The sequence below is a fragment of the Oryza glaberrima genome, chromosome 3 (assembly GCF_000147395.1).
Source record: "Oryza glaberrima chromosome 3, OglaRS2, whole genome shotgun sequence".
Lineage (NCBI taxonomy): Eukaryota > Viridiplantae > Streptophyta > Magnoliopsida > Poales > Poaceae > Oryza > Oryza glaberrima.
This window is the reverse complement of record NC_068328.1, coordinates 30,800,246-30,823,962: the sequence shown is the minus strand read 5'-3', so window position 1 is coordinate 30,823,962 and position 23,717 is coordinate 30,800,246. Positions and strand designations below refer to the sequence as shown.

The window sequence follows — 23,717 nt, the reverse complement described above, 5'->3', positions numbered from 1 at the left end:
TAATTATGTTTTATCATCTAACAACAATAAAAATACTAATTATAAAAAAATTATATAACACGAACAGTCAAACGTTCGACACGAAAACCTATATATTTTTTCTTTCGAGGGAGGGAGTAGAAGGTAAACATGGAGTACTCCCATCATAGGTACAAATTTTAATTTAATTTTAGAACTGGAGAGTATTTTTTTTACTCCTGGATAGTGTCAAAACGGATGAAACATGTTGCGCAGTTTCCAAGGATGGCCAAGCCGACTACCGAGGACAATAAAGGAAGATAGCATAATCTGGAGATATCCCCTATAGCCCTATAGGAGTAGTACAAACCACCGATATCGAAGCCTGCCAACCGCACTGCTCTCCAGCACAATCGAGTACCTTTCGATGCCACAGAGACATTCGTGTCCAATGCATCTCGGCATCATCGCATCAAGTGTCATTCTAACCTTAAAAAAAGCTTAAGCAGGAGCATTAGTACTTGTACTTTAATCAGCTAAAAACCCACCCTCCATTTACACACTTCAGTTCTTTGCTGCGATGGAATGTGCATCCCTGCGCCACTTTCCAATTTCCCATGAACTCAGCAGCAGCCTCTCCAAAAGAACAGCAAAAGGTAGTACTAGTCGATTTCTAAAACAGATTAGCCCCCCAAAAGATCTGGCTTAGTTCTAAAACCCTGCAGCTGTGAAGAAAGTGGAGTAGAGTATATGGCAGTCATCAGATTAGGCCAGCTGCTGCCCTGGACGATCAGCACGCAGCAATGCGGCAGGGGCGGCGGCGGCGGCGGCTGCCTCCTTGCTCCTCTCCACTGCGGCCGTCACGGTCGCCGTCGCCTTCGCCATGCCCGCCGCCACCGACCATAGGTCGGCGCCGTTGCCGTGGCCGGTGCCGGCGCCGGCGACATGGTCGGTGCACGAGATCGGCACCAGGCACAGCCCACGGCTCCTCAGGTCGCTCGGCCGCAGCGCCGGCGGTTGCTCCTCCGCCGCCGGCGTGCCTCTCTCCTGCTCCTGCGTGCACAGTAACACAACACAGTTAACTATAGTTACTACTACATGGCGTCAAGTACAAGCGCGGTAATTAGGGTCTGTTTAGTTCGAAAATTTTCAGTGTCACATCGGATGTTCGACGGATGTCGAAAGAGGTTTTTGGACACAGATAAAAAAACTAATTTCATAGCTCACCTAGAAACCGCGAGACGAATCTTTTGAACCTAATTAATCCGTCATTAGCACATGTAGGCTACTATAGCATTTATGGCTAATCATGAACTAATTGGGCTTAAAAGATTACTAACTATGTAATTATTTTTTCTTTTACTCTATATTTAATGCTACGTGCATGTATCCAAAGATTCGATACGATGTTTTTAGGAAAAACTTTTAGGAACTAAACTGAGCCTTACAATTAAAGGTTTTACTAAGGTTGTGTTTAGTTAACGCTAAAATTGAAAGTTTGGTTGAAATTGAAACGATGTAATGGAAAATTTTAAAGTTTACTGTGGGTGTGTGTTTAGTTTCTGAAAAAAATTGAAAGCTTAAAGAAAGTTGGAAGTTTAGAAAAAAAGTTGAAAATTTATGTATATAGAAAAGTTTTTAATGTGATAAAAAGTTAGGAATAGAGGGAAACTAAACACGGTCTATGTGTGTGTAGGAAAGTTTTGACGTGATGAAGTTTAAAGAAAAATTTTGGATCTAACCACGGTGTAACTCCTGCAAAGCCGTCGATAAGCAGAGGTAATCGAGTACTGGTACGGGGTCTTGTCATTTGCTGCTTACCGGGACGCGAGCAGAGGGAGGCAGGCGCTGCAGGTACGGCGAGCTCAGGACCTGACACGAAAAGCAACCGGTGGCAATGAGTCCCGGACACAGTGGTGGTAGTACAGTACTACTATAAACAGCTTATTACAAAGGACAAAGCCTTCTTTGTGTAATGTACCCTACTCCAGTACTGCCTTTTCCGAGCTCATAGAAGACGAAGACCAAGAAGAAATGGGGGGCAAACGGAGTAGTGACGGCGCACCTGAACCTGGTCGTGCAGGAAGCGTATGTATCCCAACGCCTCGTGAAGAACGGAGGCCGTATCAGACTGCAGGCCGGACAATGCAGTTCATAACCATGCATCAGCTAACGGTTAACCATAAAAAAACAGGTTGCACGGTATAAGTAATTACTGTACTGCTCTGTATTGCATAAGTAATTACTCCTCTACTGGAGTATTCCTGTCATCAACTACTCCACCTCCCTCCTACTCCTCCATCTATTTTTTATAGTCATATTTCTAAATCTAAAAAATTTATTTTTAATAGACATATTTCAATCTAACAATCTATCATATTAATGACTTTCGAATTTAATGCATGATTCTCTATTCTTCCATACAAGATTGGCTACATAAACATCGAGAAATGTAAATATTAATGAATCGTTTGTTTACAAAGAATAACTAGTAGCATGTTTAAATAGATGATAAGTAGAATTACTTATTCTTGGTCTGTGTGCCAAGATAAAATATAACTATCAAAAGTAGATATAGAAAGTACTATCTGATACGGAGTATATAGAATGAAACGATCTAAATTACACCTATCACTATGATTCTGAAAAATACCATCCTATAGCGGGCATAAGTAGTTGCATTTTGAATCGGAGGTACTCTTTTCATTTCATAATTCCATTTATATTATAAGTTGTTTTGATTTTTTTTCTAGCCAATCTTAAAATCAATTTTATTAAACTAATATTTAATATAGTTTAATAATATTCCCTTCATTCCAAATTAATCTACATATTTCATAGGTACATCAAGACTAAAAAAAGCTAATAATTCTCTCATACTATATTTACTCTAGCAACAAACTCAATACATGTACCATCCTCACTATTTCCTAGCCAATAGCAAATCAAAATATTGCATATGGGTTATAAATAATTGTATCAATGTCCATTTACTCCAATGCACAAATAATGAATAGACTTAATGAATGAACACAGATATGTAGATCATTTAGAAATAACCTAAAAAAACTATATGTAGATAAATTTGGAATGGAGTATGAGTTTTATGTTAAAATTATTATTGATTTTTTCTATAAATTTGATGAATCTAAAAAGTTTGACTGAAAAACAGTTAAAATAATTTATAACATGTAATGGAGATGGTAGCATGTATCTTCCCATATCTACGAAAATGTCGCTGTCAATGTGTATATTGTGTTGGTTCTTTTGAGCATTGGTGCTGAGTTTTGACCACTTTCTGTTCCCTGGAGTAAATGTGGCAGCAGTACTGCCAATCTTGCATTGAGCTACTGTTTGCTTTCCGTGCTCTTCAGGGACGAAAGGAGGTTAGGGGGTGTTCAGTTCCTCCCCGAGACATATTATATTTTTGAGAGAGGGGCTAAACACCCCCTTAAAAAGCTTGCAGGGTATAGCAGCCTACTAGCAGTAATTAAGGGTTTTTGCTACTGTAACCTTAAAAACGAAAATTATTCTTGCATTTGCCATCAGTTGTCTCGATGCCTGATTACCAGTAAAAGTTTTGAGTTGGTAAAAATAAGAAATTGCGCCCAGTAATTACCATATGGTTACAGTTTACACCTACACGAGGATGGAAAGGCAAAGTACAACAAGCTGTAGTAAAGAGCGTATCGCCAAAAGATGGAGGCTTTTTCTGCCCTTTTCACTGTCTTACCTTCCCGAACGGAGAAACCAGCTGCTGCAGCGCTATGATCCTCTCTCCGAGCCTCTCCCTCCTCACCTACCACAAAGGAGAGATATCAGGATATCAGATTGCGAGGAGTCTTGTTGACCGGACGAACTAGTTGACAGAACAAGATCCTAACCAACAGCCAAGATTGGCCACGGCTAATTGGCACAATATTTACTTGCCCCGGAATCAGTAATACTACTTAGTAATGAGGTTGAAGAGAAGAAGCATCACTCACCCTGGGTCTCTTGTTTGTGGTTGTGGCAGCAGCAGGAGCAGTAGCCTTCCTCTGATCACAACCTCTCGATCCCTTCTTCTAAACAAGATCGACCATCGAACAGTTAATGAACCATGCAAGAACACAAGAATGATCAAGAAAACCATGACAAACTTGCAGCCAAAAAAGCATCAGCTGGCATTTGGCAACACAAGAAACAGCAACAAATAAATTGGCGTTCCAAGAAATCATCTGATTTGTACAGGCCAAGAACGGTACAGTCGCAACCAAGAGTAACTTACTGACAACTGACAAGTACGCACCTTGAAGGCCGGTGACTTAGAGCTGGAAATGGCGGTGGCCGTCGGCGAGGACGACATGGAGGAGACGGAGGAGGAGCACTCGGTGGTCGGGCTGGACTTCTGCGGAACCACCGCCGGAATTACTTGATCGCCGCCGTAATACTGTAACCCAAAGACGTCATCACCGTGGTACTGATCCTGACCACTGAAGCTTAGCAGGTGGTGGTAAGGGTGAGGAGCCAAGTAGGAGGCACAGGTAGGAGAAGCCACAGCTGTGGTGGTGGAAGCAGCAGGAGAAGACAGGTAGGAGGAAGGAGACAGGCACATCAGGTAGTCGGCGGCCTCCTCTCCAAGCCCAAGCATCTCCATGTAGCCTCTTGCTCCTGCTGCCTCTGTGATGATCTCCTCCTCCTTCACCATGATACCTAGCTGCCTGTCACACCCGCATTAGAGGAGAAAGATACACAAGAAAAACAACAAGGTGGATCATGGCTGGGTATCAGAAGTAAAAGAGAGAAGAAGGATTTACTAGTACCAGTTGGGGATGTTTCTTCGGGTCAAAGAAGTTTCGCGCTAGTATTAGCTGCAGCGCTGCAGCCGCTCTGTGGCGTTTGTCTGTGCGTGCAGAGTGCAGAACTCTCAAAGGCTTCTTCCAACTTTTAAAGTTTTTGCAAGAGAGAACTGCTCAAGATTGGAGACAGGCCAGTGGGGAGTTCAGATGGAAGGGGACCAGGGACGCTTGCTGGCTCGTTTTGTATGTATAGACCGGGTAGCCCACAGGCAGCAACACGATCTATATGACACAATGGAAGGCTCTCTTGATATGGGTGTAGGGAAAGCCTGTCAGCTGCACATACCAAACCATGATTGAGTAAATGCACAGGCCATATGTGTGTGACTGTGATCTCTATGTGTGTTGCATTGATGTTAAGGAGTATGAGAAATCTATGAGAAGGGGAAGTGGGCAAAATGAATTGAAAGAAAATCAAAAGTCGGATAGATTGTGAACCTTGTTTCAGGTTTGGCCCCAAGTGGAAATATTACCCATTTTAATTAGTTTCCTCTTACTTTGACCGATGCATCAACATGTATAGTCCTATCACTTACCGTCCTCCACACTAACTTGGAAAAATAAAGGTTTGAACACTTTAAAGTTATATTTTTTTTCAAAATAACAACACAAACAAATAGAATCAAAAGTAGAAATGCTAGCACATACTGTAAGTCGTTATTATACTTGTATGACCCTGTTTAGATGGGACTAAAACTTTTAAGTCCCTATTACATCGGATGTTTGGACACTAATTATAAATATTAAACGTAGACTATTAATAAAACCCATCCATAATCTTGGACTAATTCGCAAGATGAATCTATTGAGCCTAATTAATCCATAATTAGCCTATGTGATGCTACAGTAAACATTCTCTAATTATAGATTAATTAGGCTTAGAAATTTTGTCTCACGAATTAGCTTTTATTTATGTAATTAGTTTTGTAAGTAGTATATATTTAATATTATAAATTAGTGTCTAAATACAGGGACTAAAGTTAAGTCCCTGGATCCAAACACCACCTATGTCTTCTTTGGTATTTAAAGGATTTTCATATGAGCTGAACCGAACTGATTTTTACGAAGGCACCGTAAAATTCTTGTGTTCCAAATGAACCCTGAATTATTTGTTCTCATGAATTAAACTGTGTTCAAAAAGCTTTACCACCGTCATTTTTTTTACTCCACCAAATATGCTGCTGTGTGTACTGTGAAGACCCATGCGATGATCAGGCGCGCAAAGCGTGGTTCGGTTCTGGTCGGTCGGCCGGCAGTTTAACCCTAGCATTGTCCTTCCCATCGTCGTCGCCTCGCCTACACGACAAACCAACCAACGACCGCGATGCGCAGGGGGCCCACGGTGGGGAGACATGTTTGCGTAGGACTTGTCGCTTCCCTTTTTCTTTACTGGGATTTCGCATTTCGTTTCGTTTTCCCTTTCTTTCTATCACCCCCTATCGGGCCGAACCCCAGGTGGGCTCGGAGTGATCCATGGGCCTAATATTTTACTGCTTTCTGTCTTTGTATTTACCTCACGTGTATTTCTATATTTTTGTACTACGAGGCAAGCAGGTAGTAGAGATTGAGTAGAGATTAGTGTGTGTGTGCTTGTGTTATCGCAGTGTTGATTGGACCTTGGAAACCGTGGGGTCAAAACCGACATGTGGTGCCCGAGAAGGCCTAGAAGAGGGCGTGCCTTGGCTTGGCTTGTCTCTGCCTTCGTACGTTCAAGTTCCAACCTCCAGCACGCCTGGATTTGTCGCCTCCCTCCCTGGCTGCCTCTCCATACGTCCGTATACTCTACAATACTCTGGGTATCTCTACGAGAAGCTCAGCAGAGGGAAAGATATGCTTAGTACTACCTCCGTCCCATAATATAATAAATTTTAACAATTCACTTACACTATTTGACTATTCGTCTTATTTAAAAAAATTAGAATTATTATTTATTTTATTTATGACTTACTTTATTATCCACAATACGTTAAGCACAATTTTTCGTTTTTTATATTTGCACAAAATTTTTGAATAAGACATCAAACGTTACAAACAAAAAATAAAAATCCCTTATATTATAGGACAAAGAGGGAGTATAAAGAAAGTAATTTAACCAGTGAAAACCTCAATGGCAGCATGCAGGAAAAATGCAAGGAAAAAAGTGGCGATGGTACCATGGCAGTATGCAGGAAAAATGCAAAGCTAGAGGCTTAGAAATCCAAGAGGTAGAGAGGATGGTTAAGATATGCTCACCAAGTTGAGTCAAATCATAATCGGAGAGTAGGTCATTAGGCTGCTTAGCTCCTACTACCTGTTTGCCTAGCTGAGACGGCAAAGTTACCCAACAAACAAAACCCCACGGATTAAGAATCTTCCATTCGAATCCTGGAAAAAAAGTAAGCATATGAGTACAAACACTAACAAACCTCCAGAGATAGCGGTGCCTAATGTTAGGGTAACACATGACAAAGGAGTGGTATCTTATATCATTATATGGTAGAAGAAGATTGTTGAAATTATGTGACGGGAGAAGAATGTTCAAATCGAACCCCTTCATGCTCACAGTTAAAATACCTTTGCAAATTAGCACAAATTGGTCGTTGACTCGCAATCATGTATAAGAATTATATACTTTTATTATAAGCTTGGAGGACTTCTCAAAATATTAGCCAGATAGTACGTTTGCAGGATCCGTACCAAAGATGCTCCAGCAAGATGAGCTATTGATGTCATGATCGTCAAAGAAGGGTCCCATTCATCATTGGCCTGAGGGAAAATACACAACCAAAATCGTTTCTTGTGACAGAAACAGTCAAATATGTAGCCATCAATAAGCCTAAATTAGACTCTATTCATACCTTTTAGTCATCATTTGTTTGGATTGGCTACCATAAAGAAAACAAGAAGCACAATACATATTGCTTTAGTTTACTCTCGAAAACAAGGGAGGAGCGTTCGCAGCTGATTTTCCTGCATATATTGAACATAAAACAAGTCATTCGGTACCAAACGAAAGTACAGTCAGTAGGCGTTCATTTCGGCATGGCTACATGATTTTAGGTGCTCGTGAAGGGTCCATGTAGAATGAGAGCGAGTTCGCACGGATTAAGTATGCTAACGTTGACATCATAATCCAAAGGACAAGTCTATGAAGTTGTCCGCGCTTGTGTTCTGGTCGCGGAAGGTGGCCTACCTTGTTTGGCCTTTTTTAGAGCAACCTTGTCTAGAACTCTAGTTTAGGTGCATGAATGGTCCAATAGATCACGGGCCTCCTATTCCGTTAGTGTGTCTACATGACTGGAAGAAGAGCGATAACAGAGGCTCTCTGTACTAGTTTATTAAATGCAAATAAATGAAAGATTTAAACAGCAAAATGCAAAGTCTAGACTAGACCAACAACTGTACTACAAGACATCAAACTCATGCATGAAAGCATGAAACTGGTATAGTTTTTTTTTCCATTTTTGACCTTAAACTGTATAGTTTTGGGTGCATAACAACTGGTGGGCATCGATTCCACCGGGAACTATTTTATTTCCCACTAATTACATTACTACTCCCTCCATCCCATAATATAAGCGATTTTGGAGGGATATGACATATCCTATTACTACGAATTTAAACAGGATGCATGCCCAGATTCATAGTACTAGCATATGTCACATCCCTTCAAAATTCCTTATATTATAGGACAGAGGGAGTATAATGTAGTAAAACCAAGAAAAGGAAACAATTGTTAAAAGGGACGACACACTTCTCAACTTCAATTATTGATTTGGTCCAGTCAGTATAGAAGGCCCATAACAAACTTAGTGCAACAGAACCGGCCCAAACGTGGGTGTAGACATGGGCCATCAACTTTTAAGTTCCGTTCAGCACAGCTGGGCCTCAGCGTAAGCTTTACTTTTCTACTTAAGTTTTTTTGTTTGATTATTACTTTTCTGTTTTTTACTTAGACGGGGTAGCAACATACAGTTAAGCTGCTCGTCCAAAAAATGGCAGTACTTGCATACAACTATACTCAATCATAGACGTACAGCGAATGGTGGTCAACCTTTGTTTTTCACCTTTTAATAGATCAGAGATTATGTTTGATACGAGAAGACATTGAATAAAAACCATATGATTTGGTTGTATTTCTGGTTAAAGCATCAGATCGAGAAAATAATAAAAAGATTATTGCAGCACAAGTTAATGGAGACCCACTAATTAGCTGGTCAAGCATAGAAATACCTGGCCGGAGCGAATGGGCAGCCACTACATGATCCGCAGCTGCAGCTGTCCCAACAGGTGGAGGATATTGCACAATTGAACTGGACAAGGCTCCCACGTCTATTGAGAACAAGAATTCAGTCCAACAAACTGATCATCTACCGTGTCGTTCGTTGAGAAGCAAGTTACACAATCTGCTCTAACGATATTTAAGCGCATGACAAGACAAGGAGCAAAATCAATGAACACCATCTTCAGGGCAACCAGTGTTAATTGTTTGTAAGATGAACTACAAAGGTAATAATATTCTCAAGAGAATCCCATGCGAGCAACACTAAATTGTTATGAAATCAAACAAAATTACAAAGGGGAACTAAATAAAATATTTGGAGCGTCCGTACTATTTAGTTTTAGAGTTGGGCATTATAGGTTTTTCGTATTTAGTATTGCAATTACTCGCTAGCACCCAATTGATAGGTAGATTGATTAATCCGTGTTAATATCCACAGAAGACAGACTCACAGAAAAATTCCTCATACAAAATCGCAAGACCTCCAAGATTAAAAGATCTGAACTTGGAAAAACCACCGTGATACAGCAATAATTAATTAGAAAAAAAAAAGAATCATACCTGGGCAGTTGTCGTTTGACTGATTCCAGAATGATTATTGAACTTTGCAGCGAATGGTTTGGTCGACTGGTTCCCTTGCAAAGCACATTAAGGCACCCACCTGTCATTTCTGTATAACAGCTTAAAGCAGATACTACAGGTTAGTCACTAGACATGATGTTTAGATGGAGACCTGATCTCATCCCAACGTGCATCCAACCAATACATCGTCCCTGTTAGGAATCAATGCTTTCCCTCCAAAAGCCATCAAAGACTCCGTTCGTCCCTGCATCTTCTGCTCTCTTCAATCCTGAGAGCATTTTCCTCCCCTCTCATGAGAGATCACCAAGTTCATGCTACAGGCCAATGCTTCTGATACCAACTTTGGCAAAGATGGCAAGAAGCATGCTTGGGTGGAAGAGAGTACCATTGTTCTCCATCCTCCTCATACTTTCCATAACCAATATAGCCACCACTTATGCCATTGCATCACAAGCAGATAGGTTCGTACCTCGTGACAACTACCTTCTCAGCTGCGGGGCGCCTGCTGCTGTGCAGCTTGATGATGGCAGGACGTTCCGTTCTGATCCCGACTCGGCGTCTTTTCTCTCCACCCCGGTGGACATCAGGATTACTGCTAAAAACTCCCTGGCTTCAGGTGCACCATCATCCCAACTCTACCTTACATCAAGAGTTTTCTCTGACATCTCGACATATAGCTTCTTCATCTCCCAGCCTGGTCGCCATTGGATTCGTCTCCATTTTTTACCTATCCCTGATGACCATTACAACCTCACTACAGCTACATTCTCTGTCTCCACTGATGACATGGTTCTTCTTCATGACTTCTCCTTTATAGCCACTCCTCCTAACCCAGTCCTTAGGGAGTATATTGTTGCAACACAGGGAGACACCTTGAAAATCATTTTTACCCCTAAAAAGGACTCAATAGCATTCATCAATGCCATTGAGGTTGTTTCAGCCCCTCCAAGCCTTATTCCAAATACCACCACCGGTATGGCTCCTCAGGGCCAACTTGACATCTCCAACAATGCGTTGCAGGTTGTCTACCGGCTGAACATGGGAGGACCACTGGTTACAGCCTTCAATGACACACTAGGTAGAATCTGGCTGCCAGATGCACCATTTCTGAAACTTCAGGCAGCAGCAAATGCAGCCTGGGTTCCTCCTAGAACCATAAAGTACCCAGATGACAAGACCAACACGCCCCTCATTGCTCCTGCAAACATCTACTCAACCGCACAACAGATGGCCTCAACAAACACGTCGGATGCAAGATTCAACATAACATGGGAAATGGTGACTGAGCCAGGATTCAGCTACTTTGTCCGCCTACATTTCTGTGACATTGTCAGCAAGGCACTCAACAGCCTCTACTTCAATGTATACATAAATGGCATGATGGGTGTCCTTAACCTCGACTTGTCGAGCCTGACAGTGGGGCTTGCAGTACCCTACTACAGAGACTTCATCATTGACTCCTCCAGTATCATCAACTCCACCCTCATAGTGCAAATTGGCCCTGGCACAACTGACACCAGCAATCCCAATGCTATTCTTAATGGCCTTGAGATCATGAAGATAAGCAACCAAGAAAACAGCTTAGATGGGCTCTTTTCACCAAAAAGAAGTTCACAGCTTGGCAAGAAGACAATGACTGGCATAGGGCTTGCAATGGCAGTAATGGCTGCCGCTCTAGCTGTAGTCATGTGCTGCAGGCGACGCCATAGACCTGGATGGCAGAAGACAAATAGCTTCCAGTCTTGGTTCCTTCCACTCAACTCCACACAATCCAGCTTCATGAGCACCTGCAGCAGGCTGAGCTCCAGAAATCGTTTTGGCTCTACAAGGACCAAAAGTGGGTTTTCGAGTATCTTTGCATCTAGTGCATATGGACTGGGGCGCTATTTCACCTTTGTGGAAATTCAGAAAGCCACAAAAAACTTTGAAGAGAAGGCTGTTATTGGAGTTGGTGGCTTTGGAAAAGTTTATCTTGGTGTTCTTGAGGATGGGACAAAGCTGGCTATCAAACGAGGAAATCCATCTTCTGATCAAGGTATGAATGAGTTCCTGACTGAAATTCAAATGTTATCAAAGCTTCGCCATCGTCACTTAGTTTCACTTATTGGTTGCTGTGATGAGAACAATGAGATGATCCTGGTTTATGAGTTCATGTCAAATGGTCCGCTCAGGGATCATTTGTATGGTGGCACAGACATCAAGCCTCTCTCTTGGAAGCAACGGCTGGAAATTAGCATTGGGGCAGCAAAGGGCCTGCATTATCTTCATACAGGTGCAGCTCAGGGCATAATTCACCGTGATGTCAAGACCACCAATATACTGCTTGATGAAAATTTTGTAGCCAAAGTTGCAGATTTTGGCTTATCAAAAGCTGCTCCATCCCTTGAGCAAACTCATGTCAGCACAGCTGTCAAAGGAAGTTTTGGATATCTTGATCCAGAGTACTTCAGACGTCAACAGCTGACAGAGAAGTCTGATGTATACTCTTTCGGAGTGGTACTCTTTGAAGTATTGTGTGCAAGGCCAGCCATCAATCCAACACTTCCAAGAGACCAGGTGAACCTTGCCGAATGGGCCCGTACATGGCACCGCAAGGGAGAGCTGAATAAAATAATTGATCCCCACATTTCAGGGCAAATCCGTCCTGATTCACTTGAAATATTTGCTGAGGCCGCTGAGAAATGTCTTGCTGACTACGGTGTCGATCGCCCGTCAATGGGTGATGTGTTATGGAAACTCGAATTTGCCTTGCAACTTCAAGAAAAGGGTGACATTGTTGATGGAACCAGCAATCAATTCCCAATGAAGAGCTTAGAAGTAACAAGTGGTGATAGCATGGAGAAATCTGGCAATGTAGTTCCATCTTATGTCCAAGGAAGATGAAGATGAGTCATCAAAATCTACAAAGGCATTAGCCATTAAGGTAGTAGTGTATTTTGTAGTGCAATATCATGCAGAGTTGCAGACATATCTACTGCCTTAATAGGAAGTACTTTCCCTTGATATGCTACAAAATGAACTGGCGATAGGCTCCTAACAGAAAATCCTCCATGGCCTTTTTTTACTTGAACAACTAGAGGTAGTGATTGTGTTGTATGATTTAAGAATATATTCTTCAGCTATTGAATTATAGAAAATTGTCAAACTGTTTGTAAATTACATAACACCAGAAGATAATTATAATTTTTCCATGCTTAGAGGCAAAGTATGCTCCCTCGTCTGCTGAATGCAATACTAGTGTCAAATATTTCTAAGTTTATGCACCATGCAAATAGCTATCGTAATATAGAATCATCATATAGCATGCACCTAAACAGAAATGGAACAAGGTAAAACGTAACAGATCTCTATGGCAGAAGTTATCAGGACAGAACTACATAAGAAAGGATCTTTCATTGACAAAATACCCATCTAATGTAATAAACTGAGAATTCAAAGGAAGATTAATCATGAAGAGCCCTGCTGCAATCTGCCACTAGTAAACTTCAGAACAGCCAGTGATAATATATTATGGAACAGAAAAGGAGTTTGTACAAGTAATATGGATATGAGATACTCCATAGCTCATATTATGACGTTATTTATGCCAGATTTCACATATATGTAAATTTTAGACCATCATCACGCAAATAATATAATAATTTGTAGGATAAGGGTTGTTCAGCAATCAGCATCATCCGTGCGCATATTGAATGAAGATTTGATCTCATTATTCACAAAAAAAAAGAAGGAAAAACACACTAAAGATAAGGATGCGTATAGTTCAAGATTTGCCATTGATACTTTGGAAACATAAACTTTCTTATTTCCATACATCTGGAGATGCTATATGGATCCATTCAGATAGAGCACATGAAAGGCATAATAGCCCACAAAAAAAAAAGAAAAAGACTGTACTTTAATGATCACTCAGCTGATAGGAGCAACTTAACAACAGCTCAATGATAAACAGCTCTTATCATTTGTCTACGGAAACAGAAACAGAAGTTAAAATGGTGGATTGTAATTTCGAACAATTAATGATTGTGTACGGAGTAAATATTGACTCAGTTACCATATTACCAACAAATATGACATTGCAGAAGTGGTTTATCAAGTCATAGCTCATAACTATTGAATTACACAACAATGATAGTTGCCATTACATTTAGATTTGAAGAACATACGCTTACATTCTAGCCAAATGTTTCAGTATGAAACCTTGATTTACTGATGGTTAAATCACATGGCCAACATATTGAAACTTCCAAGGCAGTTAACTGGAGCTTGCTCAGTCAACATTAAATTCAAAATTGGCTATAGTACTCAATCTTTGAAGGAGAAATAACAGAAGAAACTAAAAGGAAAAAGGGGACATCTAGCACTTGCCTCAATACTCTACAATCAAGGTAACTGGAGAACCATCACCAGTAGTTTTTGCTGCTTATAGTAAATATCGAAAGGCTATCTTCTGTACATATACTTTGAGAGGGGAAAATTCACACTCCTGGCGACCTATCAAATAATAAAAGCATGAATTAATAAAAAAAAATTAGTACAGGATGCAAATACTAAACTATGCAATTGTGGTGTTATTGTATTGGAGATCTTGCAGCTGAGTGATGTGAGATGCTCACCTTGAGAGCTAAATCTTCATCAATGTTTGAACGGTACCTAGCTGAGCCCTCTAATGGGCAGCTCCGGCTTTTCGAGAGGAAATTAGAATTGCACAATGTTGACAACTGTAGTAGAACATCCGACATCAAACCAGTTGTTCCACTTTCACTTGCCATATTGTCAGGGCAATCAATTTCATCAAGTATATCTTCTGACACGGATGTGATGCACTGAAATATAGCCAAGAGCCTCTCAAGAGGAAATGTACCAGGCCCTTTCATAAGCATCTCTTCAACTATGGTGTCCTTCATATGCATTGAAGCCTGGGAGCTCCTACATCAAAGAGCAGTATTATAATGTGAGTCATCGAAATAAGCCTTTAAAATGTGTATAAGCTAAGAGATGGTAGCATAGCATACTTTCTCTTGCGCTTGCGGTTATCTAAGCCTCCAGTTGAATCAAACAAAGCTGCATCAAGAGTAGCAGGGTTCCTTGAAGCCAAGAAAGCAGACAGCAGAAGGTACTTGGCTGACACAGACATATGGAACTCCAGTTCACTGGAGAGTCCATCTTTACCAGCAAACTGCCTTTTAGCACTGCCCTTCCCAGCAGAACCACCGTCCTTGATTTCATCCATGGAAGCTCTCATGGGGACATTGAATGTCTCATTCAACGCAACTGCAAGATGTGACTGAACATGTTCAAACAACCTCCTCTTCATGCCTTCATCAGGAACTGCCTTCAAGTCACCCAGTGGCTCACAGTACCTCCTGAAAAGCGGTTCCAGCACCGCCGAAAGCTCATCCACTCTTCGTGTTACGCGAAATAATGGCTTCAGTGCCACACTGCCAAGCACAAGTAAAAAATAGCACATTTTAGTAATCACAACCAATCATGCTGCTCATGCGCTACAGCGCTGTGCAAAATACACCATAATTCAGTTTCAACCACAATCGACGCAAAGGTAGTCTTGTTACAGTGACCTTTACCTCAGGAAGGATGAGTAGAGCTTTGGGTTGGGATGGTCATGCATCAGAATGTCGCGAACTTCATCCACTGTGTAATCCGGAAAGTAAACATAATTTGGTTCAACAGAGCCAGTCATGGAGTAGTACGCATCAGGCGTTGCACTGCTCACATACACGAGCACGACCTGCGGTAATTGGAGGAGGTCGTGGAGGCGGAGAAGGAGAGGGAGAAGCTGACCACCCTTATCCCAGCTCCTCACAACTTCCAAGTTGTCGAACACTAGGTATACGACCTCGCCCTGGGAGACGATACCATTGAGGGCGTCGCGGAGTGCGGCGACGAAGTCGGAGGGCTTGTCGGGGACGCGGTGGCGAGAGGAAGTGGAGAATGGCGTTGCGCTGAGCTGGGAGAGGAGAGAAGCGAAGAGGGCGCGAGGGGAAGGGAGGGAACGGAGTGCGGCGTAGACGAGGCGCTGGCTGGGGCGGAGGTACCGCAGCGCCAGGAGGAGGGCGCGCGTCTTGCCGGTGGCGGCGCCGCCGTGGAGCATCAAGGGGAGGGCCGGCGCCGGCGCGAGGAGCCGGAGGATATCCATCGCCTGCGCGCGGCGGCCGGGGAGCTCGGCGAGGAGCGCGTCGGCGGAGGAACCATCCTCCTTCGGGGGTGCGGCGGCGGCGGCGAGGAGCTGGCGTCTGGGCGAGGGTTTGGGCCTGGATTTGGGCGGAGATGTTGGCGAGGCGGGTGCGGGCGAGGGGGAAGCGGACGCGGAGGAGCGGGTGGTGCGGCGAGGCGTGACGGGCTGGGACATGGCGGCGGATGACGGCGAGGCGGCGGCGGCCGGCGGCGCGAGGAGGGCGTCGGAAACCTAGTTGAGGCGCGAGGGCGACGCGGGGAACAAAGGGGAACGACGGAGTGAGCGGGAGTTGGGGAATTTTTGGGCGGGACGTTGCGGGCATGGAAAAAAAAAAGTCCACTTTCACTCCCTTAAATAGGGGCCAAATCTCCCCCTCGCCCCTAAATAATTTGACTCCCTCTATAGTTTTGGAGCACGGTTTTGCTGATGTGGCGCTTTGATCCGGTCTAACCAGCTGACTCGGCGTGAGGGATCCACATGTCAATGTCACATCTCTCCTCTCCTCTTTTTCTCCTATTTCTGGCCCGACAGCGCGACTCGGCCGGCGGAGGCGGTGCATGGGTCGGCGGCGGCCGGCGAGCCCCGCGTGAACTCGCGCACGGCTGCCCATCCCAATCGACGTGCAGGAGAGGATCTCCGGGCAGCGGCTACTCGACGCGCCACAGGCCTCACGGGACGGGGCGGCAACCGGGGGGGGCGGGGGTGCGCCGCCGCAACCGCGGGCGATGAAGGCCGCGGCGGAATCGGCGCTGGCCCTCACGATTGAGCCGCCCCATCCTGTTGGCTGGTGTATCATCGTCCAAGCGTCACGTGCTCATCAAGGCCGGTAGGAAGATCCGTCGCGGCAGCAGCAAAAGGTGCCGCCGTCCGCAGGTATGCAGCGTCGCGGCAGCTACGGCCGCCTCCTCCGCCAGCGAGCCACCGATGTTGAAGGAGAATAAGGTGAAGGAGTGGCTCCGCAGCTGGTCGCCTCGTCCCGAGATGCCCGAAGCTCCCCGCGTGGGCCCCACATGTCAGCTGGCCACGTCATCACTCTCTCCCATCCTCTCCCTTTCTCCTCCCTCTCTCTCACTCTTCTCCTCGTTTGGGTAGGCAGCTGGGTAGGGGGTCGGCAGGCTGCTAACTTCGGTGGGGCGATGTGGGAGAAGAGTGACACGACAGGCATCATGACGGTGGTGGGCGACACGACAGCAGCGGCTAGCGACGCGTCACCGCCACCGCTCTCGCTCGCCGTTGCAAAGGCCGCAGGCATGGAGACGGGCCGCCGTCGAGGATGGAGGTAGGGCAAGCAAGGGGGCGGGGAGGCCAGCGGCGACCTCCTCACCGGCCGCGACGTCGACATAAAGTCCTTCCCCAACCCCCGCCATGGCCGCACGTGACGTCCCCAGCCTCCTCACCGGACGACACCATCTAGAACGGTGCGCGCGACTATGCCATGTGTTTGCTCGAGTTCGCCGACCGCTAGACCTCCTCTCCCGCCGTCGTGCCTCGCCCCATCGCTTCCCCCACCGGCGTCGCGGGCCTCGCACAACCGCTGCACACCTGCGCCGTTCCCGCCTCCCCGTTGACGCCCGCGCCTCCCCGCCGCCCGAGGACGCCCACGCCTTCCCACCGCCTCTCGGAGATGGCTGTCACTCGGAGCCGCCGCGCCCCCCCTCCCCCGTCGCTCTGCTCCGCCCGTGCCCAGACCCGCCGCCGACGACAAGGCCGAGCAGACGCGGCAACGGCACCTACCTTGGACGGCGCGGCGGCAGAGCGCGACGGGGATGCAAACGGTCGCGAGGACGACGAGCTTGACTACAGCGAAGGGGAAGCAGCAGAAAACCGCGGCGCACTCTGCCGTCGTCCCGCCCGCCACCTCCCCGCACCGCGGCTGCTGCTCCCGTGCCCGCCGCCGCTCCCACTCCCTCCACATCTCCACGGCCGACGACCTCCTCAGCCTCCTCGACGACACCCCTGGAGCCGCCGTCGCCAGCCTCACCATCCTCCGCCCGTGTGCGCCGCCGTGGGTGCCCTAGTTGCTGCAGCCCCATGCCATGCGAGAGAGAGCGAGAGGGAGGAAGGAGAGAAACAGAGAAAGAGAAGAGGGGAAAGAGAGAGTTGACGTGGACACTTGACATATGGGGACCGCGTGGGTCCCACGCTAACTTAGCCGCCATGTAGACCAAAATCGGGGTCAAACCACCGAAGGAATTCGGGTGACTGGTTTTGTATAGTTAAGGGACCCCGTATATCTGGTTTTGCGGTTCGAGGACGTTTTTTATCCAGATGACAAGTTGAGGGATCTTCGGTGTACTTTTTCCTATTGGTGGGGTCGTATAGCACGCGATGGGCCGTGGAATGGGGTTTTGTAGGCCGGTGAATGGGCCAACATGCTGCAGCCTACCGGGGCTCGGCCCATCAAAGAGAGCATGCTGCCATGTCGGAGTATGTAACTATACTGATTTGATATTTTGATATACGATTCGATCTTTCAGGATTATACTTGTTATATGTAACGGGACCATGACAACTTTTCAAGGCAGTTTTTTTTTAGGGAAAGTTCTTTTAGGGAGAGGTAGTTTTTTTTTAAGGATGAAGGATAACACATGTACTTTTAAAGTAGTTGAGACTTATTTCCTCCATCCCATAAAAAATCAAATCCCGGAATTGAATATAGATATGCACTATATCCAGATTTAACTCAGGATTAGGTTTTTATGGGATGGATGGAGTAAGACTTAAGAGATATCGTTTGCGAATAAGTAGTTAAGAGAGAAAAGAAAGATATATAAATATATATTTTCTCTTGTTTACGTATGTAGCGATCAAGTGTGCTGTTATAGTTTCAACCTATAGCATGATCGAATGGTCCACTTTTTTTTTCTTATTTTCTCATACAATTTTGAATTGTGATGTATCTACCCAAAAAAAGGCTGTCTTGTTTTATGTATGCACCGTCATAATTTTTTAAATGAGTTTATGCACTGTCATCGTCCACAGATACGTGAGCAAAATGGATGGCCCAGTATCTATCTGTCCTGAAAGTATTTTTCCCGGACACCCAAAGTTCCTTCGAACAAATCACAAACAGATGGTTCATGACATGTTCTTCGTTTTCTTCCAAAAAAGAACTCCGTGCCAAACCCAATATTTATCCAGACTGTACTGTTCCAGCGTTTGTCCAGTCATTTGATCTATCATCATGTACCTCGTCAAACATCAAGTCATGCGCACACGAGCTTAAATGATCCTGAAGAACATTATCTAAAAAAAACAATCCTGAAGGAAAAAAAAAATCCACACGTCCTGACGTCCACACGGTCCTAGTTAATTACCACGTGCACACGAGACGATGACTTGACGTTCACACCGTTCTTCCTACTTACCACATCTGTTCTAAAATAATTTTATTTCTAGCACGATAACAGGTTCTTCATTCTGGTATCAAGAAATCAAAGCAATATTCTTTATTTAATTTCTACATATATTTTATATTCTTAATCAATAACACTATTATTTTAATTCCTTTGTACCTATTTTCTTAATTAATACTTATGTCCAACTTAAAAGTATTTATATTTTAGAACGATGTCTTCCTGTCAAAGGAACGCCACAGTTAGACTGCTGCTCAATCAACTCGTCTATACCCACCATAATCAAACATTCCGAGAACTCTTCTTGTTAATTAATTACTGTCACAAGCAAGGATAATCTTGTGAAGGATCGATTTGGGCAGCTTAAGCTTATCATCCAAGTAATTAAGCTTAAAAATTAACGGATGGGTAACCAAGAGGAGTAGTAGTAATAAGTATCACTCAGGACATGCTGATGGAGACCTGTCGTTGGTATCATAATGCAGCGTCTTTCCACATCAACATGATTACAATGCGACAGGGGAGAAAGCTTCAAAGGGAACAGCACCCAACCCATAGTAAAGTAAATATCTCCCTTCTTTTTCTTAATGTTTGAAGCAATCTCTAACGCACATGCTTGATTATTTTTCTCTGATCTGATCATATATTTTATAATGTTTACTCAAAGAGATAACTAATGAATGTGGTTTAAATATATTTATGACATTTTCATATATCATATGTAAATTTATATAATATATAGAAACCAAATTATATTATTTTAAGCTTGTTCGTTCGTATTTTACACGTCATCTATTTGAGAACGGATGTAATGGCTTACTCCATTAAACTCTTGCAAGATCCTCACCTAAAAAACCCTCGTGCCTGATCCTCCCTAAAAGATAGCGCGTGCGTATAGGATAGATATTTCATATGAAGCCGATCAATTATTCACTACAGTACTACACGATATGGGCACAGTCAAATGTGTTGACTTAACCGGCAGTATATCCTAAAGCAATTGTGAATTTGTGATGCAGAGCGGTTTGATCTCATGGCAACGACAACACATGTTGACCAACAGTAAAGTCATTTTTTTTAGATAAGACATGCTTTTCAGAATCCAATGTTGTCGAAAACCACAAGAAATTTCTGTGTAAAGAGCAAGGAACAGCTACAGTACAGTAGTGGACTAGTGGGGTTGATCAACCACTGCAGGTATATGTCCTTCACTCTCAAACATTTCTTTTTTTCCCCAAAAGAGGAACAATAATTTTTGAAGACTAAAAAGGAGACCCAGCAGTGTGCGAAAAAGGAGCAGCACTAGTGCACTACTGGCGATTTGGCTTTTATCTAGTCGTATTATATTTCCCTGACGCCTGGTGAATTTTACCTAACCATAGTCCATAGACGAGTATACATCATCAATCAGCGGTCTGGCTCGGTTAACCCAAATTCTAACTTTGATTTCTGAAGTTAACCAAACTGTGATTAATCATAACATATGCTTAATAACGAAGCTAACTGCAAGCCATGTAATTAAGCCTTCCCAGCTTACTGACCGATTACGCGTCTCTACTAAAGTAATCCCATTCAACAATTGTTTAAGGCTTTAACACGCCACACTAGTAGAACTACCAACCAACTACTCCACTTCTAAAATAAATCAACATCAGTATAGGAATATACTATATACGACTGTGTTTGATTGAAGAGAATCGAGTGAAAAAAATGTCTGTTTTCGTACGCACGCTTCATAGACAGCTAAACGGTGCGTTTTTTAAAAAAATATATATAAAAAAATAATTGTTTTAAAAAGGAAAAAGTACGAATTACACCCTCGAATTATCGCGGTCGTCCGAATTACCCCCTGAACCACAAAACCGGACATTCTTCACCCCCAAATATGCAAACCGGATGAATTACCCTCCTCGGTTCAATCCATGGTGGTTTTGGTCTACGTGGCGTACGCGTGGCAGTCCAGTCAACATTTTATTTATAAAAAAAATTACGGGACCCACATGTCATACTCTTCCTCTCTCTCTTCTCTCTCTCAATCTATGCCTAACTTTTCCTCTCTCTCTCTCTCACGGGTGGGTCGGCGGTGGCAGGCGGGGGCGGAGGCAGCGACGGGCAGCGGGTGGGCGCGAGGCTGGCGGCAGGCGGGGGCGGAGGAGGCGGCGGGCGGTGGTCGAGGAGCCGAGGTCGGCGACTGGCGGGGGTGGAGAAGGACGGGCGGTGGGTGCGGGCAGTTGGCGAGGACGGCGCGGGGACGGGCGGTCGGCGAGGACGGCGCGGGGACGGGCGATCGGCGAGGACGGCGCAGATGGCGTGGACGTCGGCGTGGAGGCGGAGGCGGAGACTGCGGAGGAGCGTGGCGGCGATGAGGTGAGGATGGCGGCGCGCGGGGGCGGAACCAGTGGCGGGTGGCGGAGGGGGCCTGAGGACGACGGCGGCCGGTGACGGAGGCGGAGGCCGACCGGGCGAGCGGGGACGCACGGTGGGCGGCGGGCTCCTCCTCCTCGTCGTAGGCGCGCGGTGGCCGCCGGCGTGCGGGGGCTGCGGCTCCTCGCGTCGTCGCCGCCTCTCCTCCTCCGCCGCTGCGGGTGGGCTCGCGGCGCGCTCTCCAAGCCCCTTGCACGCGCGCACGCATGAGGGCGGCAAGAAGGAGGTCACTCGAGCCGCGCCCGCCGCATGCAGCCACCTCCGGCCTCGGCTCCTCGCCGCCCGCCGGCGCTCGAGCGACCTCGGCTCCTTGACCGCCGCCCGCTGCCGCCTCCGCCCCCGCCCGTCGTTAGCCTAGCGCCCACCCGCCGCTCGCTGCATTCTCCGCCACCGCCCATCGCCGGCCTCGGCTCCTCGACCGCCACCCGCCGCCTCCTCCTCCGCCCCCGCCTGTCGCCAGCCTCGTGCCCACCCGCCGCTCGCTGCCGTCTCCGCCCCCGCCCGCCGCCCGTGGTCGCCCGCCACCGCGGACCCACCCGTGAGAGAGAGAGAGAGAGAGAGGGGAAAAGTGAGGCATACAGAGAGAGAAGAGAGGGATGAAGAGTATGACACGTGGGTCCCGCAAATTTTTTTTATAAATACAATGCTGACTGGACTGCCACGCGTACGTCACGTAGACCAAAACCACCGTGGATTGAACCGAGGGGGGTAATTCGTCCGATTTGCATAGTTGGGGGTGAAAAATGTCTGGTTTTGTGGTTAGGGGGTATTTCGGACGACCACGATAGTTCAGGGGTGTAATTCGTACTTTTTTCCTTTTAAAAACCATATTAATCTATTTTATAAAAAAATAAAATAATTAATACTTAATGGTTTATCTCGTTTCAGGTATATTCTCTGATCCTCTCCTCTCGAACACTCTACATCCTATCACGGGTAATATCTGAACCGCTCGCTTCCAATCCGACGACAGCGAGCCAGCCACGTGCTCCCCCAACGAGAAGCCAAACAAATCGATCCGAGGAGAGCAGTCGACGTCGACCTTCGCTGCTCGCCGCGAGGCGAGACAAAAGGAGAAACCAAAGCGCATCAGCATCAGCATATCTGCACAGCAGCAGCAGCCGATGCGAACAACCACTCGAGACAGCGAAATGCAGCGGCCACCGGCAGCGGCACGCAGCTAGCCAACACTGCAGACGACCCCTCCCCGCGCGCTCCGGCCGCCATCGATCCACCACGGGCAGTGCGCGGCGCTTTGCGGCTGCACTGCACACACGTCGCCGTCTCGAGAAGCCTTTTTAGGCCATCAGCCACAGCCATGGCCGATTGGCCGTCGTCCTTCTCCTTCTCATTCTCCTACTGCTTCTCGTGCAATGGCAACATCAAGAGACAGCATCTGTACCTGCAGCCACCAAGTTTGCCGAGAGAGAGGACTGAGAGCGACTTGATCGATCGTCTCCAGATTCCAGGCCTTGTTTCGCAGCGTCCATATAATATAAAATATCATCTACTTGTTCTGCTAGCTGTTTATCACAGATGCATTGGCGTTTCTTATAGCATCTGGTTCTTGTGAGCACATACACTGGCAGGGCATCTACTCTACACTACAGTACTATACTCTAGTGATCAACAGGTGAAGTGTCAATTCTTTCACTTAATCATAAAATCATAATGCTAGTGTTTCTGTTGGGTTTTAATGCTGTGTTTGGTTTGGAAATGTTAAGTCTTCAGAGAATACAGCAAGTTGCATTATATCATTCATGTTGCGCTAGAGTTGCTGATAGACTGTCTGCATGCTTGCAATTCTTTCATTTTTGGGGAGCATGGTTGACACTATTTGCATTACAGTTGTTCTTTTTTTTTTCTCCTTTTTATTGGAGCTTGATTTGACAACACATCATTTATGTGCGTGCTCCGACATGGAGAGCACACCAACAGACAGGGGAACAGGGAAATAAAGGAGGGTAGTATGATGTGCTCTTCTATTTGAAAAGGTCACACTTTGACTGGTTGCATCATTGTTTAATGTTTCCTTGTTTAAATAACTGGCCCTAAGCTTTGTTGATGATCAGGTTGGATGACCTTTTCAGCAGTTGGTTACA

At 45.5% G+C, this 23,717-nt stretch overlaps 3 protein-coding genes across 4 annotated transcripts; 1 reads left to right on the top strand and 2 right to left on the bottom strand.

Moving 5' to 3' along the window:
- LOC127767014 (transcription factor bHLH113-like) lies at nt 1-7,143 on the bottom strand. Of its 2 annotated transcripts, XM_052292216.1 has the most exons (8): nt 7,029-7,143; nt 4,761-5,072; nt 4,247-4,654; nt 3,945-4,022; nt 3,692-3,757; nt 2,024-2,089; nt 1,780-1,830; nt 1-1,011 (listed from the first exon to the last, which is right to left on the bottom strand). In XM_052292216.1, the coding sequence occupies exons 3-8, from the start codon at nt 4,643-4,645 to the stop codon at nt 724-726; spliced, it is 948 nt and encodes a 315-aa protein (XP_052148176.1). In that variant the 5' UTR covers nt 4,646-4,654; nt 4,761-5,072; nt 7,029-7,143; the 3' UTR covers nt 1-723. The 2 variants fall into 2 exon arrangements, with proteins under 2 accessions (XP_052148176.1, XP_052148175.1); XM_052292215.1 differs by lacking the exon at nt 7,029-7,143 and having other exon boundaries at nt 27-1,011; nt 4,247-4,658.
- Nucleotides 7,144-7,253: 110 nt separating this feature from the next.
- Nucleotides 7,254-13,328, top strand: LOC127767011 (probable receptor-like protein kinase At5g61350). The gene has a single exon (XM_052292213.1). It carries the CDS (start codon nt 9,844-9,846, stop codon nt 12,520-12,522), a length of 2,679 nt encoding a protein of 892 aa, XP_052148173.1. The 5' UTR covers nt 7,254-9,843; the 3' UTR covers nt 12,523-13,328.
- A 151-nt stretch (nt 13,329-13,479) lies between these two features.
- Nucleotides 13,480-16,132, bottom strand: LOC127767013 (origin of replication complex subunit 5). The gene is made up of 4 exons (XM_052292214.1): nt 15,225-16,132; nt 14,655-15,080; nt 14,256-14,568; nt 13,480-14,133 (listed from the first exon to the last, which is right to left on the bottom strand). Exons 1-4 carry the CDS (start codon nt 16,007-16,009, stop codon nt 14,083-14,085), a joined length of 1,575 nt encoding a protein of 524 aa, XP_052148174.1. The 5' UTR covers nt 16,010-16,132; the 3' UTR covers nt 13,480-14,082.
- Nucleotides 16,133-23,717: the final 7,585 nt, after the last annotated feature.

Bases quoted from the DNA above. Each gene is read 5' to 3' on its own strand.
- LOC127767014 (XM_052292216.1), bottom strand. From the start codon at position 4,645: ATGGTGAAGGAGGAGGAGATCATCACAGAGGCAGCAGGAGCAAGAGGC. The intron at 3,758-3,944 runs GTGAGTGATGCT...CCTTTGTGGTAG, and splicing joins CCACAAACAAGAGACCCAGG to GTGAGGAGGGAGAGGCTCGG. The intron at 1,012-1,779 runs GTAAGCAGCAAA...CTGTGCACGCAG, and splicing joins CTCCCTCTGCTCGCGTCCCG to GAGCAGGAGAGAGGCACGCC.
- LOC127767011 (XM_052292213.1), top strand. From the start codon at position 9,844: ATGCTTTCCCTCCAAAAGCCATCAAAGACTCCGTTCGTCCCTGCATCT.
- LOC127767013 (XM_052292214.1), bottom strand. From the start codon at position 16,009: ATGTCCCAGCCCGTCACGCCTCGCCGCACCACCCGCTCCTCCGCGTCC. The intron at 14,569-14,654 runs GTATGCTATGCT...TCTTTGATGTAG, and splicing joins AACCGCAAGCGCAAGAGAAA to GAGCTCCCAGGCTTCAATGC. The intron at 14,134-14,255 runs GTGAGCATCTCA...ATTATTTGATAG, and splicing joins ATGAAGATTTAGCTCTCAAG to GTCGCCAGGAGTGTGAATTT.